Source organism: Pongo abelii, chromosome 18, assembly GCF_028885655.2.
Source record: "Pongo abelii isolate AG06213 chromosome 18, NHGRI_mPonAbe1-v2.0_pri, whole genome shotgun sequence".
In the NCBI taxonomy this organism is placed as follows: Eukaryota; Metazoa; Chordata; class Mammalia; order Primates; family Hominidae; genus Pongo; species Pongo abelii.
Window position 1 is genome coordinate 31,535,630 of NC_072003.2, and position 13,893 is coordinate 31,549,522.

Genomic DNA, 13,893 nt, shown 5'->3' on the forward strand with positions numbered 1-13,893 from the left:
GAGAGCAGGCACCTGGGGTCTGGCTACAAATTTTATTCCGTTACAAATAGCACCGAGCCCTTGGGGCTGCCCCTGTGGAGAGGGATCCCCCTCCTGGACCCCCACCTCCTCCCCTGAGCTACCCATGTAGTGTCTGGGAGCTGGGACACGGCCCAGGGTCCCTCTGGAAGCTGGGCCAGGCCAAGGGGTTAGGCCCAGGCCCTTCGTGGGGTGGGCCCAGGGCCAGCTGTGGCAGATGTGCAGGCAGGTGAGCGATGGCCTCTCAGATGAGCACGCTGGCCACGGGCACGCGGGTGGAGCGGCCCCGCTGGGGCACCACAATCTGGTCGTCTGTGGACCCTGCTTCGTGCAGCAGGCCTGCGGGGGGAGGGTCAGAGCCAGGGTGAGCTGGATGGACAGACAGACAAAGCCAGAGAAGGGCAAACAGGCAGCGGGAAATGGATGGAGAAGCCACAGAGCCACCCCAGGGGTGGATGCAGACAGACTGGAGGCCAAACAAGGGGAGGGCTGTGGACTGAGCTGCCAGGTGCATAGGAGTGGGCAGACAGGTGGGCAGACAGATGGACCGACAGACAGGCAGATCAAGAAGCTGGGCTGGGCACAGCTCCTAACTGACCCTGCACGTGCAGCTGCGCCCGCCGGCGGTCACCCTCAATGAAGATGGCGGTGCCCAGGAAGGCTGCACCGCCCAGTGCCCCAACAAACGCGCAGAGCATGAGTGAGAACTGCAGAGCCCGGAACTCGGACAAGAAGGAGGGGGGCCAGTTCCGGCGCAGGCGGTCAGAGATCTGCAGGGAGAGGAGACAGGAAAGCCAGGGGAGTCAGCCTCACGGATGAGCCAGGAGCTCAGCCAGCCCCTGAGCTCCAGGGAGAAAGACAAGTGGTGCCCAGGAAAGGGAAGGAGGTTTGAGCTAGATGCGGTGGCCCATGCCTATCATCCCAGCTACTCAGGAGGCTGAGGTGGGAGGATCGCATGAGCCTAGGAGGTCGAGGCTGCAGTGAGCCATGATCGTGCCACTACACTGCAGCCTGGGCAACAGAGTGAGGTCTTGTCTCAGGAAGAAAAGAAAAGAGAAAAGGAGGAGTTTGGATCACCAGGGTAAGGTCCCTGGCCTTACTGGTAGAAATATTCAAAGACAAAATCTTTCTCCTCCAGTTGACAATGGTAGGTGAGAAGTGCCCAGCGCACAGGACACAGACACTTCACAAGGGCCAGGCCTTCTGATCCAGCCCAGGCTCAGGACACCAGCCAAGTCTGGAAATGTAAGTTCCCCCACCCCATGCCAGCCAAGAAATAATGCTCACCAGGCCAATGAGGTAGGGGCTCCCAGCGTCGCCCAGCAGGTGGGACAGCACGATCTGGAAGGCTTCGGCGGTGGAGCGTCGGGTAGGGATTACCACGTACTGTGGAGGAGTTGGTGGAGCTCAGTGGGTGCTCTAGGCTCCAGGGGGCAGGAGGCAGGGGGCCAGGAGACCAACAAGGGTCCGCCTAGGCTGGGGTCAGAGGTGTGCCTGGGGTTGAGGTCGCAGGGCAGGCCGGGGGTCTGCTATAGATTTTATTGTAGAAGGTAGGTTGAGGCTGGGCTTTGAGGGGTAAAGGCAACACTCCTGACCCCAACTCTGCTCTCATCAGCCTCTGCGCTGAGCCTGGAGCTGCCCAGTGACTCACCAGCAGAATGTCGGCCACGATGGCCCAGTTCATGGACAGGAGGGTCTCTCCAATGAAGATGAAAATCTGGGGGAAGAAAGGGTGGGGGGTTCATGACAGTAAGGGCAAATACATGGAAGGTTGACCATGTTCCCAGCTCATCTATTAACTAATTTAATCCTCACTACACCCCAGTGAGACAGGTGCTACTAATATTCCCATTTTACACATGATGAAACTGAGCACAGAGAGGTTAAGTTACTTGTCCAATGTCACACAGCTGGGAAGAGCCAGAGCTGTGATTCAAAACCAGGCATTCCACCTTGAGTGGCCATTATGCTGACTGCTCCTCCACCCTGGACCCATGCCATCCCCCTTGACACCTACTGGCTACTCACATAAGTGGCCACGATGCTACCACGGGCGCAGGCAAGGGACAGGAAGAGGAAGGGTGCAGAGCCCAGGAGGCCAGCGGCACAAACCAGGGGATCAGCCCGGGGGTTAGAGTGGCGGAGCCGGCGGCTGATCTCCACGCCCAGGCCCACACCCAGGACTCCGGTCAGGCAGGTGATGAGTCCAAAGATGAGACTAGGAGTGAGGGAAGGGAATGGGGGTTTGTCCCTGTGCCTGCCAAGGCCCCTACGCTGTCCATCCTAGCCACCCTCACAACCAAGGTCCCTACAGACACAGCACCCCATGGTTCGCACAGCCCTGAGTGGCAGACATCATCCCATCACTTATTTCCCAGACCAGGAAACGGAGATTCCAGGAGAGCAGGCAGCTTGTGAAGTCAGGAGTCAAACTCCCTGCCTGGGTCTGAGCCACAGATGCTCTTCACTCCAGCCCTGCCACCCGCAGGCGCCCCGGCATAGCCCCATCTGAGCACCTGTCAGAGGAAGAGCAGGAGTCTCCAGGAAGGCAGGGTGGGGTCTCCCCGAGGACCACGCGGGAACGCAGCAGGAATGCCGGAGCCCACAGAGCCAGGGAGCCCGTGACAAAGGCCACAGCAGTGAAGCCCAGGGAAGACAGGACGAAACTAGGACTGCAGATAGTTGGGAGGGAGAGAGTAAGACCCCATGGAAGTGTCGAGGCAGGAGGGGACCTCTCTTCTCCCTTCCTAGCTTATTTTAGTAAGGTCACACCACCAGGTGCAGAGGTGGTTCTGGCTCCCAGGATCTGGGCCTGTAATTCAAACAGCTGCCACAAGCAGGCAGTAGTGACCGAATTACTGGCCTTGGGGTGTGGCCAGGAACAGGAACATCCCCACTTAAACCTCAAACCAGACGCCAGGGGGCCTCAGATGGTGGTCTAGGGTGGGAATAAACTCACTTTCTTGCCAGAGCCCTCAGATCTGCCCACCACGAGGTGGGGTTCAGGGGTGGCAAATCTGAGTGGCGCTCCACGGCTCCCCTTGGCGGCTCCCGCACTACCAGGAACAGCAGCAGAACGGCCACCACTCCTAGACCCGGTGTCACCTGGGAGACAGAGGGCTTCAGGATAGGCACAGGCAGAGACACACTCAAGCCCTGGGCTGGAGGAGAGTGTGGGGTACAGATAACTCCAGCCTGAGACCTAAAATACCCAGTTAAGTGCCTGCTCCAAGAAGCCGAACCTACAATTTGGGGGAAGGGGGCTGCCACTAGGGTCCACCCTATTTTTGCAAGACTAGCTTTGCTTCCTCTTTGGTAATTTTCTTTTGGGAAACCAGTACCCCTACTTCTCTCAATCCACTTGGTTTAAATAGGAACCCAGGCCTGGCCAACAAGAGGACTGACTGTTAACCACCCCAGCCTCGGTGACGGATTCCGCAGAGGGCACGTGATGCATGTTCATCTAGTCAGACACTATCCTGGAAACATGGCCCCAGGGTCCAAGGTGCCAATGTTGCTAAATGGAAAGATAATCATCTGGAGTTCTCACGTCCTTAAGAATGATGTTAACACAGAGAAAAGTAAAGCTCAGAAGAGAAGGGCAGTGTGGGGGGCCCTGGATCCAGCTTTACCTGACTGAAGCTCACCTGGGACTTTCAGGAAGAAAGCCAAGACAGCCCCTTTAGGGGGCTTACGGTGTTTTTTTGTTTTGTTTTGTTTTGTTTTCGAGACGGAGTCTCACTCTGTCACCCAGGCCGGAGTGCAGTGGTGCGATCTTGGCTCACTGCAACCTCAGCCTACCGGGTTCATGCCATTCTCCTGCCTCAGCCTCCGGAGTAGCTGGGACTACAGGCGCCCGCCACCATGCCCGGCTAATTTTTTTTTGTATTTTTAGTAGAGACGGGGTTTCACCGTGTTAGCCAGGATGGTCTCGATCTCCTGACCTTGTGATCCACCCGCCTTGGCCTCCCGAAGTGCTGGGATTACAGGCATGAGCCACCGCGCCCGGCCTCTAGGGGGCTTACAGTTTTACAATAGGCTTCCGTCACCTGCATGCAAGAATTCTGTCTAGCACATGCCTTCCAGGTGAGGGCGGCCAGCCTTCTGCAGGCTGGCCCCAAAAAAGGGGTATTTGGAGCCAGGCGCATGGCTCACACCTGTAAGCCCAGCACTTTAGGAGGCCAAAGCAAGAGGATTGCTTGAGGCCAGGAGTTCAAGACCAACCTGGGCAACATTCAAAGACCCCGTCTCTACAAAAAAAAAATTTTTTTTTTTTTTTTTGTGCCATGGCACGATCTCTGCTCACTGCAACCTCTGCCTCCCGGGTTCAAGCGATTCTCCTGCCTCAGCCTCCCAAGTAGCTGGGATTACAGGCATGCGTCACCATGCCCAGCTAATTATGTATTTTTAGTAGAGACAGGGTTTCACCATGTTGGTCAAGCTGGCCTCGAACTCCTGACCTCAGGTGATCCGCCCACCTCAGCCTCCCAAAGTGCTGGGATTATAGGCACGAGCCATCATGCCTAGCAAAATTTTTTTTTTTTTTTTTGAGACGGAGTCTCCCACTGTCGCCCAGGCTAGAGTGCAGTGGTGCAATCTCAGCTTGCTGCAACCTCCGCCTCCTGGGTTCAAGTGTGATTCTCCTGCCTCAGCCCCCCAAGTAGCTGGGATTACAGGCATGCACCACCATGCCCAGCTAATTTTTGTATTTTTAGTAGAGCCAAGGTTTCACCATGTTGGCCAGGCTGGTCTTGAATTCCTGACCTCAAGTGATCCACCTGCCTCAGCCTCCCAAAATGCTGGGATACAGGTGTTAGCCACCACGCCCAGCCTACAAAAAGAAAAAGTTTTTTTAATTAGCCAGGCATGGTGGTGGGCACCTACAGTCCCAGCTACTTGGGAGGCTGAGGTGGGAGGATCACTTGAGCTCAGGAGTTCAAGGCTACAGTGAGCTATGATTGCACCACTGCACTGCATGCAGCCTGGGTGACACAACAAGACCCTGTCTCTTAAAAGAAAAATGGGCATTGGGAAAGGGTCCAAAGGTAGGAAACAGGGATCAGTGAGAATGTCACTGACCCACCCCCAGGCCAAGACCAGACTCACCCTCAGAGCCCAGTGCCAGTCTCCAGCCATATCCTTCACTTTGGAGCCTGCAATGTAGCCCAGACCACTGTGGGAGGGAGAGAGGGGAAAAAGGGGGGACAGCCAGTCAGTCCAGTCCCCCACACCAGGCCCTTCTGCCTTCCCCCAGGCCCCAGGCCCACTCACCTGCCCACCGGAATGGCAAAGTAGAAGATGCTGAGCATCCGACTCCGCTGGTCGGCCACAAAGAGGTCGGCAATGAGAGTGGGCGCGATGGTGGAATAACTGGCCTCCCCGACCCCCACCAGGCCCCGGGTCAGGAGGAGCAGCCAGAAATGCTGGGGAGAGAGACCGGGGAGAGGTGGCACCCCAGCCTGCAGCCAACCTCCGGGCTACCTCACCAGCCCGCTCCCAAGAGGCAGCAGGGATGGCAGGAGATGCCTGGGTTTTAGAATCACACAGACCTGAGCTTGCATCCTGGCTCCACCACTTACTAGCTGCGATTTGGGGAAAATAACTTAACCTCTCTGAGCCTCAGTTTCCTCATCTGCAAAAGGAGGATAACAACAACTTTTCACAGAGCTATTGCAAGGACTAGACAATAAAAGGTCTAAATAAGACAACCCCTGCTTGCCTGGTAGGGGCAAGTTTTTTAATTTTTTTTTTTAATGAATAATGACCTTAGATGGGAGTTTATGTGTCTACTAAAGACACCTGAAACTAAGGACGGGTACAGTCACCCAAGGAAAGTACGTAGGTCCTGGGGCTGAGGACAGAGTTCTGGGGTGGAGTGAAAACAGACAGAGGAGGCTTCAAAGGAACAAAGAAGCACCAGCCAGGGAGGCAGGAGGAAAACCAGAAGAGTGTGGCATCGCAAAGGGAGGAGAGAGTTTCAGGAAGGAAGAGTGGGTTAACAGTGCCAGAGGATCCTAGCATGAACAGGACCAGGAAGTTGGAGCTGTGTTTAGCAACCAGGAGGCCACTGTCGACTTTGGCAAGAGCAGAGTCCATGGAGTGGTGGGAGCAGAAGTCAGCAGCAGCACTCAAGGGGTGAGCAGGCATGAGGAAGTGCAGGCAGAGTGACAGCATCTCCCCGGCCGCTCTTTTACCCACACTGGTGCCACGCTCTTGGGGCCCTTCAGGAAGTCTGATCAGGAATGAGAGGAGGGAGAGAGGGCAGGCCAGGTAGGGTTTGGAGTGTTTAGGTATGGAGTAGAAGGAGTCAGTGGTCAGGGGAAGAGGGGATGATGAACAGAGAATGCTCTAGAAGAAAAGGGGAGAGGGTGGGGTGGGGCGGGTTAACTCAGGCAAGGAGGGGTATAAAATGGCATGGACCAGGGAAACTGCAGGAGTCCCTGAGGCCCAGTCTGCCATGGCTCCAAGGAGCAGCAGCAGAGACTGACAGGGAGGGGGTGTGGGCAGAAGCGGGAGCCAGCTTGGGGCCTCACCTCTCCAGGGATGAAGGATGACCCCAGTGTCACCAGGGACCAGAAGGCAATGCCCCCGCACATGAGATACTTCCGATTGTACCTGTCACCCAGGTAGCCAAACACAGGTGCCAACACCATGTAACTGGAGATGAACACTAGGGGGAAGGAGAGAGTCACAGCTCAGCCCAGGTACCCCTACCTCCCACTCCCACCCCAGCTGGAACCACTAAAGCACAAGAGATGCCTGCCTTCTCCTCACAGAATTCACAACACCCCCACATCCCAGCCTGAAGCCCATCAGAGCTTCCTGCCAGGCGGATGGTCCAGCTCCACCTTGAACACCTTTCCAGACTTCCCATTGTATAATGGATGGTCCCACTACTTGTCAATTCCTTCCACCTAGCCAAAACAAGCTCCAAATTCCATACATACCATGGCTCACAATGCCCCTGTCCGATCTAGCCCCTGCCTACCTCTCTACACTCATGGCCAGCCTTTTTCCCTTCCTCTGTCTGCATCCCAATGGCCCAATTGTCAAGGCCAATACCACTAGGGGTTTAGGCACCTGCTGTCTCCTCTATCAAGGACAGTCTCTCCTCTCCCCCTGAAACTTCACAGAGCATAGTTCCTTCAGGTTCCGGCTCAGATACTTGCCCAGGGCCAAGGGTCAAGCATGCTGCCCAGGTGAGCACACATCCAGTACCTGACTCTCACATTTACAATTTTCTTTTTTTTTTTTTTTTTTTTTTTTTAGACGAAGTCTCACTCTGTTGCCAGGTTGGAGTGCTGTGGCGCGATCTCAGCTCACTGCACCCTCCGCCTCCCAGGTTCAAAGCGATTCTCCTGCCTCAGCCTCCCAAGCAGCTGGGACTACAGGGGCGTGCCACCATGCCCAGCTAATTTTTGTATTTTTAATAGAGATGGGGTTTCACCATGTTAGCCAGGATGGTCTCAATCTCCTGATCTCGTGATCCACCCGCCTCGGCCTCCCAAAGTGCTGGGATTACAGGTGTGAGCCACAGCGCTTGGCCTGTTTTCTGTTACATAACACTTATCCCTATGGGAAAACTGTCCCACTTTAGTTTAGGGTTTTACTGGCTGTTGCTCCCTCATGCATAGCATACTATCAGCTCCCAAGGCAAGGTCCTTGCCTGTATTGGCCATGACTGTGTTTCTTTCACTTACTTAACACACAGCCTAGTGCAAAACAGGTGCTCAATAAGCATGTGAAGAGAGTGAATAAATGCGGCTGCCTAGAAAGAGCTGCTGCTCTAACTCAACAACTCTTCAGATGTTTGAAGACCTTGCCCTACGATCCCATTCTCATTGCTCCAGACTTTGCCTCAAATACCTCCAGTTCCTCATTGGCCTGGAGTAGAGAAAAGAACACTGCAAGACCTGGTTTCAAATTCCTGTTCCGCCTCCAACTAGTGGTGTGACCCTGGGCAAGTCTTAACTCTTCTCCAAGCCTCAGTTTCTTTATAAGCTGTAGATATCACTACCTACTTCCTCTATAAAATAGGAACAATAACACCTATTTTTGGCTGATAGAAGGATTAGAAGACAAGGGGCATAAAAGTTCTTAGCAAAGTCCTACAGGTGTAATCATCACTTCCTCCAGGCCTGGCACACAATGAGTACTCAGAAATGGTTGAGAAATGAATGAAGGAGGGAAGGAAGAAAAAGGGCTTGGCTCTAGCTTTGCCTCTCCCACAAGTCCCAAAGTTGTGAACAAGTAAAACACACCTCTCCCCATTCCAGACACCCTCTCCTGTCTTTATTTATTTATTTATTTATTTATTTATTTATGAGATGGAGTCTCGCTCTGTCACCCAGGCTGGAGTGCAGTGGTGCGATCTTGGCTCACTGCAACCTCTGCCTCCCGGGTTCAAGTAATTCTCATGCCTCAGCCTCCCAAGTACCTGGGATTACAGGCGCCCGCCACCACGCCTGGCTAATTTTTGTATTTTTAATACAGATGGGGTTTCGTCATGTTGGCCAGGCTGGTCTTGAACTCCTAACTTCAAGTGATCCACTCATCTTGGCCTCCAAAGTGCTGGGACTACAGACATAAGTCACCACACCCAACCCTCCTGCCATTATTTACTGGGTGTCTACCATGTGCCAAACACTGCACTAGGCCCTTCACAGGCAATCTTTTAGTTAATCTTCACATCAGTCCTAAGAGATGATTCGTGTTATTACTTGTTCCATCTTATAGACAAGGAAAATGAGGCTTAGAGAGGTTGAGTGCCTTGCCTACCATCACACAATAAGTGGAAGAGCTGAGATTTAAACCCAGGTCTGTCTTCATCTGGGTGAAGTTATACTTAGTTATACTAAACTGACTCCCTCTTTAAATGTGGTGTCCCGCTGACCCCCAAGCGACATCAGGGCCATCACCTCCCCTAACTGGCCACAAAACCTCCATTAATGAGCCCCCAGACAGGCCAGCGCGTGGCCCCAGTTGAAACAGAACAGAAAGAGGAGCGGCTGTGTGACCAGGAGGGGTCCCCACTCACCGGTCTGGATGAGCCCAGAGCTACTGTCCCCGATGTTGAAGAACTGCTCGATGTCGGGAAGGACGCCTGAGAAGGAGAAAATTCAGGACGGTCCGGCAAAGCAGCGCCACCCTCGGGACCCTGGCTCCCCTCTCCTAGACTATCTTCCTCCCAGAAGTGAGTCCCTACCAGCCACGGTGAAGCGGTCCATGTAGTTCAGGAGATTGATGTAGCACAGCACCGCCACTATGAGAGCCGAACGGCCGGGAGACAGGCCGGTGATGCGCTGCAGCCCCTCCTGGTCCGGGACCTCGGGCTCCTCGGACTTCGGGTTCCCCGTGGACCCTGGCAACCTTGGGGTGCCAGGCACTGGCCTGTCGTCCGGGTCATCCGCCTGGCTGAGGAAGGGCGCGGTGTCGGACCCGGCCATGGTCCCGGGGGGCCGCGCCCGCCCGCGCTCCGGTCCCACCGACGATCCCACCTGCGAGGGGAGGAGGCTGGAGAAAGGAGGATGGACCCAACACAGGCGAGGGAAGTGCGCCCGGAGACGTGGAGCTTGCCCCGAAGCACAGAGCACCACTGAGAAGGGACCCGGGCCCTGTCACGCCTCTCCGTCTCAGTAGACACACAGCGCGGAGGGGACGTGCGGAATACACGTGATGTCGGGGACAGGAGCGGGCTGAAGAGGGCACGATCCCACGCGAAGGCCACCCCTCACCCGAGGTAGGAGCCCGCTGCACTTGCTGTCGATCAGCCCGGGCGCTGCACCACGGCAGCCGCCATGTTGCTCAAAGCCGGTCATGTGACGCGGGAGCCAGGGTGGAGGGTGTCCCCGAGGGTAAGCCCTCGACACGTGACCTGCCGCCCGACTACGGAAGCGTCTTGGGCGTTCCGCCCGGGCTCACACGTCATGTGACGGCCGGCCGGTCGCCGGAGTAACCAGGAACTTTCCCAGACCCTGCGGTCCCTGGAGCGTCAAAAAGGGCGTCCCGGTGACTAGGTGGAGTCGCCTGCCCTTCCGAATCTCAGCTGTCTTATCTGGAACCCCCACGTGGCAGACTCCATCTTCATCAAACGGGATAATGGGGTCTCAAAAGGTTTTGGAAGTAGTAGATACCTCTAAAAGCCAAGGAGCAGCCCTAGTTCTCGGGAACCATCCTGCCTTCCTCCCAGGGTCTGGCTGGCGGCTTTTTACTCTCAATAAGGGATGGATGGATGGATGGATAAATGGACGGATGGAGCTCGAGCAGCGCGATGGATGGAGGGATGGAGGGACGGAGGGATGGACGGACGGACGGATGGAGCTTGAGCAACGCCCCGCCCTTTGTTGAGATTCCCCAACCCTGCTAGCCTTATAAACTCCTGAGCCTTCACCGTGGACACTTAAATACCTATTAAAGGAAGCGTCTCCACCCGCCGCTCCTGGAGCATGTTCTTCCTCACTCCAATCGGGAATGGAGCCCTTGCGCCCTCCGGTGGGCTTTTGTAGGGCAGGCAGGGGCTCCTAGCCTAAGGAGACTCCCAGCTGCAGGACTGGGGTCAAAGGGATAACTTGGAGTGGTTCTTTAGTGGCACCCTATAATCTCCAAGCTACATCTAATAAAGCACTCTAAGTAAAATTAGTATAGTTCTGTGCAAATACAGCTTCAAGACCCATCTTTCAACCAGCCCTTGAAGGCCCTCTACTGAAATTCTGGAATCTCGTGGGGAGAGCATCCCCCCACCCCAAAACGCCTTGTTAGAAACTATTTCAAGTCCGAATACCCATAATTGGCTTTGACCCCCCCATATTAGGTGCCTCGTGTTTCAGAACCTTAAGCTTGGTTTCCCCTGGCGGACAGGAACTTCAGGTTGCAGCCATTTAATTCCCTCAACAAAATGTTATTGAACATGTATGTGCCTGGCATTTTACCAGGTTTCAGGGAAAGGCAGACTTACTCCCTTCCCTCGTGGAGCTTATCTAGAGAGTGATACGCATTGTAAATTGCACCTGTGAAGTGAAAAGGCAAGCCACAGGTTGAATGAAAATATTTACAAAGCATCTATCTGCCAAAGGACTTGTATCCATGTAAAGAACTCCTTTTTTTTTCTTTTTTTAGAGACAGACGCTTGCTCTGTCACCCAGGCTGGAGCTGGAGTGTAATGGCGTGATCTCGGCTCACTGCAACCTCCACCTCCGGGGTCCAAGCGATTCTTGTGCCTCAGCCTCCCAAGTAGCTGGGATAACAGGCACGTGCCACCACACCCGGCTATTTTTTGTATTTTTGGTAGAGATGGGGTTTCAGCAGGTTGTCCAGGCTGGTCTTGAACTCCTGACCTCAAGTGATCTGCCCGCCTCAGCCTCCCACCATGCTGGGATTACAGGGGTAAGCCACCAGGCCCAGTGTCATTTTAATTTTTATGTTTGTAGAGATGAGTTCTCGCTATGTTGTCCAGGCTAGTCTGGAACTCCTGAACTCAAGCAATCCTCCCACCTCATCCTCCCAAAATGCTAGGACTACAGGTGTGAGCCACTGCACCCAGCTCTTTTGTCCATTTTAGCCAGGCGTAGTAGCACATGCCTGTAATCCCAGCTACTTGGGAGGCTGAGGCAGGAGAATGGCTTGAACCCGGAGGCGGAGGTTGCAGTGAGCCGAGATCGCACCACTGCACTCCAGCCTGGACAACAGACTAAGACTCCGTCTCAAAAAAAAAAAAAAAAAAAGAAAGAAAGAAAATATCATTCTGGCTGCAGCATGGAAGATGGATTTGAGAGGCCAGAGGGGAAACAGCCACCCGTGAAGCGGCTGTGGCACTAGCCTAGGCTGCAGGCAGTGGTGGCTTGGCCTAGGACAGCATGGAGAGGGGCAGAGGGAGCTGATTCGGGAGGGAGCTGGGGCTATTAAGTTGAATGGGTGATGCAGTGGGTGTGGGGGATGAAAAGGGATCAAGAGTGAAACTTTTCTGGCTCATGCAGAGATGGATGGTGCTGGGATTCTTTGAGACAGTTTAAGCATTCAACAAACATTTGTTAGGACACTATTGTGTCAAGGTGTCAGACACCAAGCAAGAGACTTTTTTGAGATGGAGTCTTGCTCTGTTGCCCAGGCTGGTGTGCTGTGGCACAATCACAGCTCACTGCAGTCTCGAACTCCTGGGCTCAAGTGATCCTCCCACCTCAGCCTCCTGAGTAGCTGGGACTACAGGCATGCACCACACACTTGGCTAATTTTTTTATGTTTGTAGAGATGGGGTCTCACTAGATTGCCCAGGCTGGTCTGGAACTCCTGGCCTCAAGTGATCCTCCCACCCCAGCCCCCTGAAGTGCTGGGATTACAGGCATGAGCCACTGCGGCCCAGCCAAGAGATTTTTAAGAAGAGTTTATTTTCAAGGAGCTTACAGTCCCATAGGGAAGAAAAACCTGGACGCGTGGATGGGTGTACCAAGCCAGACTCCAAGCAGAGGTGGGACACACAAAAGACAATCTGACCAGTCCTATGAGGAGCCTTATGGAGGAACTGACCCTGAGTTGGAGGGGGTGACGGGTAGGGAGGTGGGAGACAGTAAAGGCATAGAGAAAAAAAGGCAAAATGGTATGTTGCTACTTCAAGTATGATCAGCTGCATCGCATCACTTGGGACCTTGCTGGAAATGCAGCATCTCACGCCCCACCAGAGCTGCTGATCCAGCATCTGCACACTAACAAGGTCCCCAGACAACCTGTGTGCACACTGACAAGAGATAGTCTCTGGTCTCCTTGAGAATTTTGAGCCATACATCAGACCCACCTGCATCTACACCGGGCTGTGCAGTGGGAGGCCCTGTGGTCTAGAGCAGGTTCATTCATCTTTCTAAGCTTCTGTTTTTCTTTCTTTTTTTTTTTTTTCCCCGAGACAGCGTCTCACTCTCTCACCCAGGCTGGAGTGCAGTGGCGTGATCTCAGCTCACTGCAACCTCTGCCTCCTGGGTTCAAGCAATTATCCTGCCTCAGCCTCCCAAGTAGCTGGGACTACAGGCGTGCGTCACCATACCTGGTTTTTTTTTTTTTTTTTCTTTTTGTAGAGATAGGGTCTCACCATGGTGGCCAGGGTGGTCTCGAACCTCTGACCTCAAATGATCCATCCGCTTAGGCCTCCCAAAGTGCTGGGATTACAGGCGTGAGCCACTGCGCCCAGCCCTAAGCTTCTGTTTTTCTTCTGTAAAATGGGAATAAGAACACCTACCTCACAGGATTGCTCTGAGGACGAATGAGGTTATGAAAAGAGCCAAGGCTGGTATGTGGCACTGAGTAAAGACGCATTAAAGTTTCAAGGGTCTCTAATCAGGAGAGTTTGAGGAAGATTATCCAGAGCCAGCTGCAGTGGTTCACACCTGTAATCCCAGCATTTTGGGAGGCCAAGGCAGGAAAATTGCTTGAGGCCAGGAGTTCCAGACCAGCTTGGGAAACCTAGGGAGAGTCCATCTCTACACAAAAATTTAACAATTAGCAGGTGTGTTGTCATTCACCTGTAGTCCCAGCTACTCAGGAGACTGAGGGGAGGATTGCTTGAGTCCACAAGATCGAGGCTGCAGTGAGCTATGATAGCACCACTACACTCCAGCCTGGGTGACAGAGAAGACCCTATCTCAAGAAAACAAAACAAGGCTGGGAAGGATGGCTCACACCTATAATGCCAGGACTTTGGGAGGCAGAGGCAGGCAGACTGCTTGAGCTCAGCAGTTCAAGATCAGCCTGGGCAACATAGTGAGATCCCGCCTCTACAAAAGATACAAAAAAATTAGGTGGGCATGCTGGCATGCACCTGTGGTCCCAGCTAACCAGGAGGCTGAGGTGAGAGGATCACTTGAGCCCGGGCGGCAGAGGTTGCAGTGAGCCGAG

At 54.1% G+C, this 13,893-nt stretch overlaps 1 protein-coding gene across 3 annotated transcripts; it reads right to left on the bottom strand.

The window, feature by feature from the left end:
* Positions 1 to 18: 18 nt before the first annotated feature.
* Positions 19 to 9,926, bottom strand: SPNS1 (SPNS lysolipid transporter 1, lysophospholipid). 3 transcript variants are annotated; one of them, XM_002826271.5, is made up of 13 exons: positions 9,753 to 9,926; positions 9,224 to 9,515; positions 9,056 to 9,121; positions 6,552 to 6,688; positions 5,290 to 5,441; positions 5,125 to 5,191; positions 2,978 to 3,123; positions 2,535 to 2,690; positions 2,047 to 2,236; positions 1,670 to 1,735; positions 1,306 to 1,404; positions 617 to 788; positions 19 to 357 (listed from the first exon to the last, which is right to left on the bottom strand). In XM_002826271.5, exons 1-13 carry the CDS (start codon positions 9,834 to 9,836, stop codon positions 263 to 265), a joined length of 1,722 nt encoding a protein of 573 aa, XP_002826317.1. In that variant the 5' UTR covers positions 9,837 to 9,926; the 3' UTR covers positions 19 to 262. The 3 variants fall into 3 exon arrangements, with proteins under 3 accessions (XP_002826317.1, XP_063573301.1, XP_054389681.1); XM_063717231.1 differs by having other exon boundaries at positions 9,224 to 9,428; positions 9,753 to 9,836; XM_054533706.2 differs by lacking the exon at positions 2,535 to 2,690 and having other exon boundaries at positions 9,753 to 9,846.
* Positions 9,927 to 13,893: the final 3,967 nt, after the last annotated feature.

Coding starts and splice junctions, on each gene's coding strand:
- SPNS1 (XM_002826271.5), bottom strand. CDS start 9,836: ATGACCGGCTTTGAGCAACATGGCGGCTGCCGTGGTGCAGCGCCCGGG. Junction 5,192..5,289: donor TTTGCCATTCCGGTGGGCAG/GTGAGTGGGCCT, acceptor TCCCTCCCACAG/TGGTCTGGGCTACATTGCAG. Junction 789..1,305: donor GCCCCTACCTCATTGGCCTG/GTGAGCATTATT, acceptor CTCTCCCTGCAG/ATCTCTGACCGCCTGCGCCG.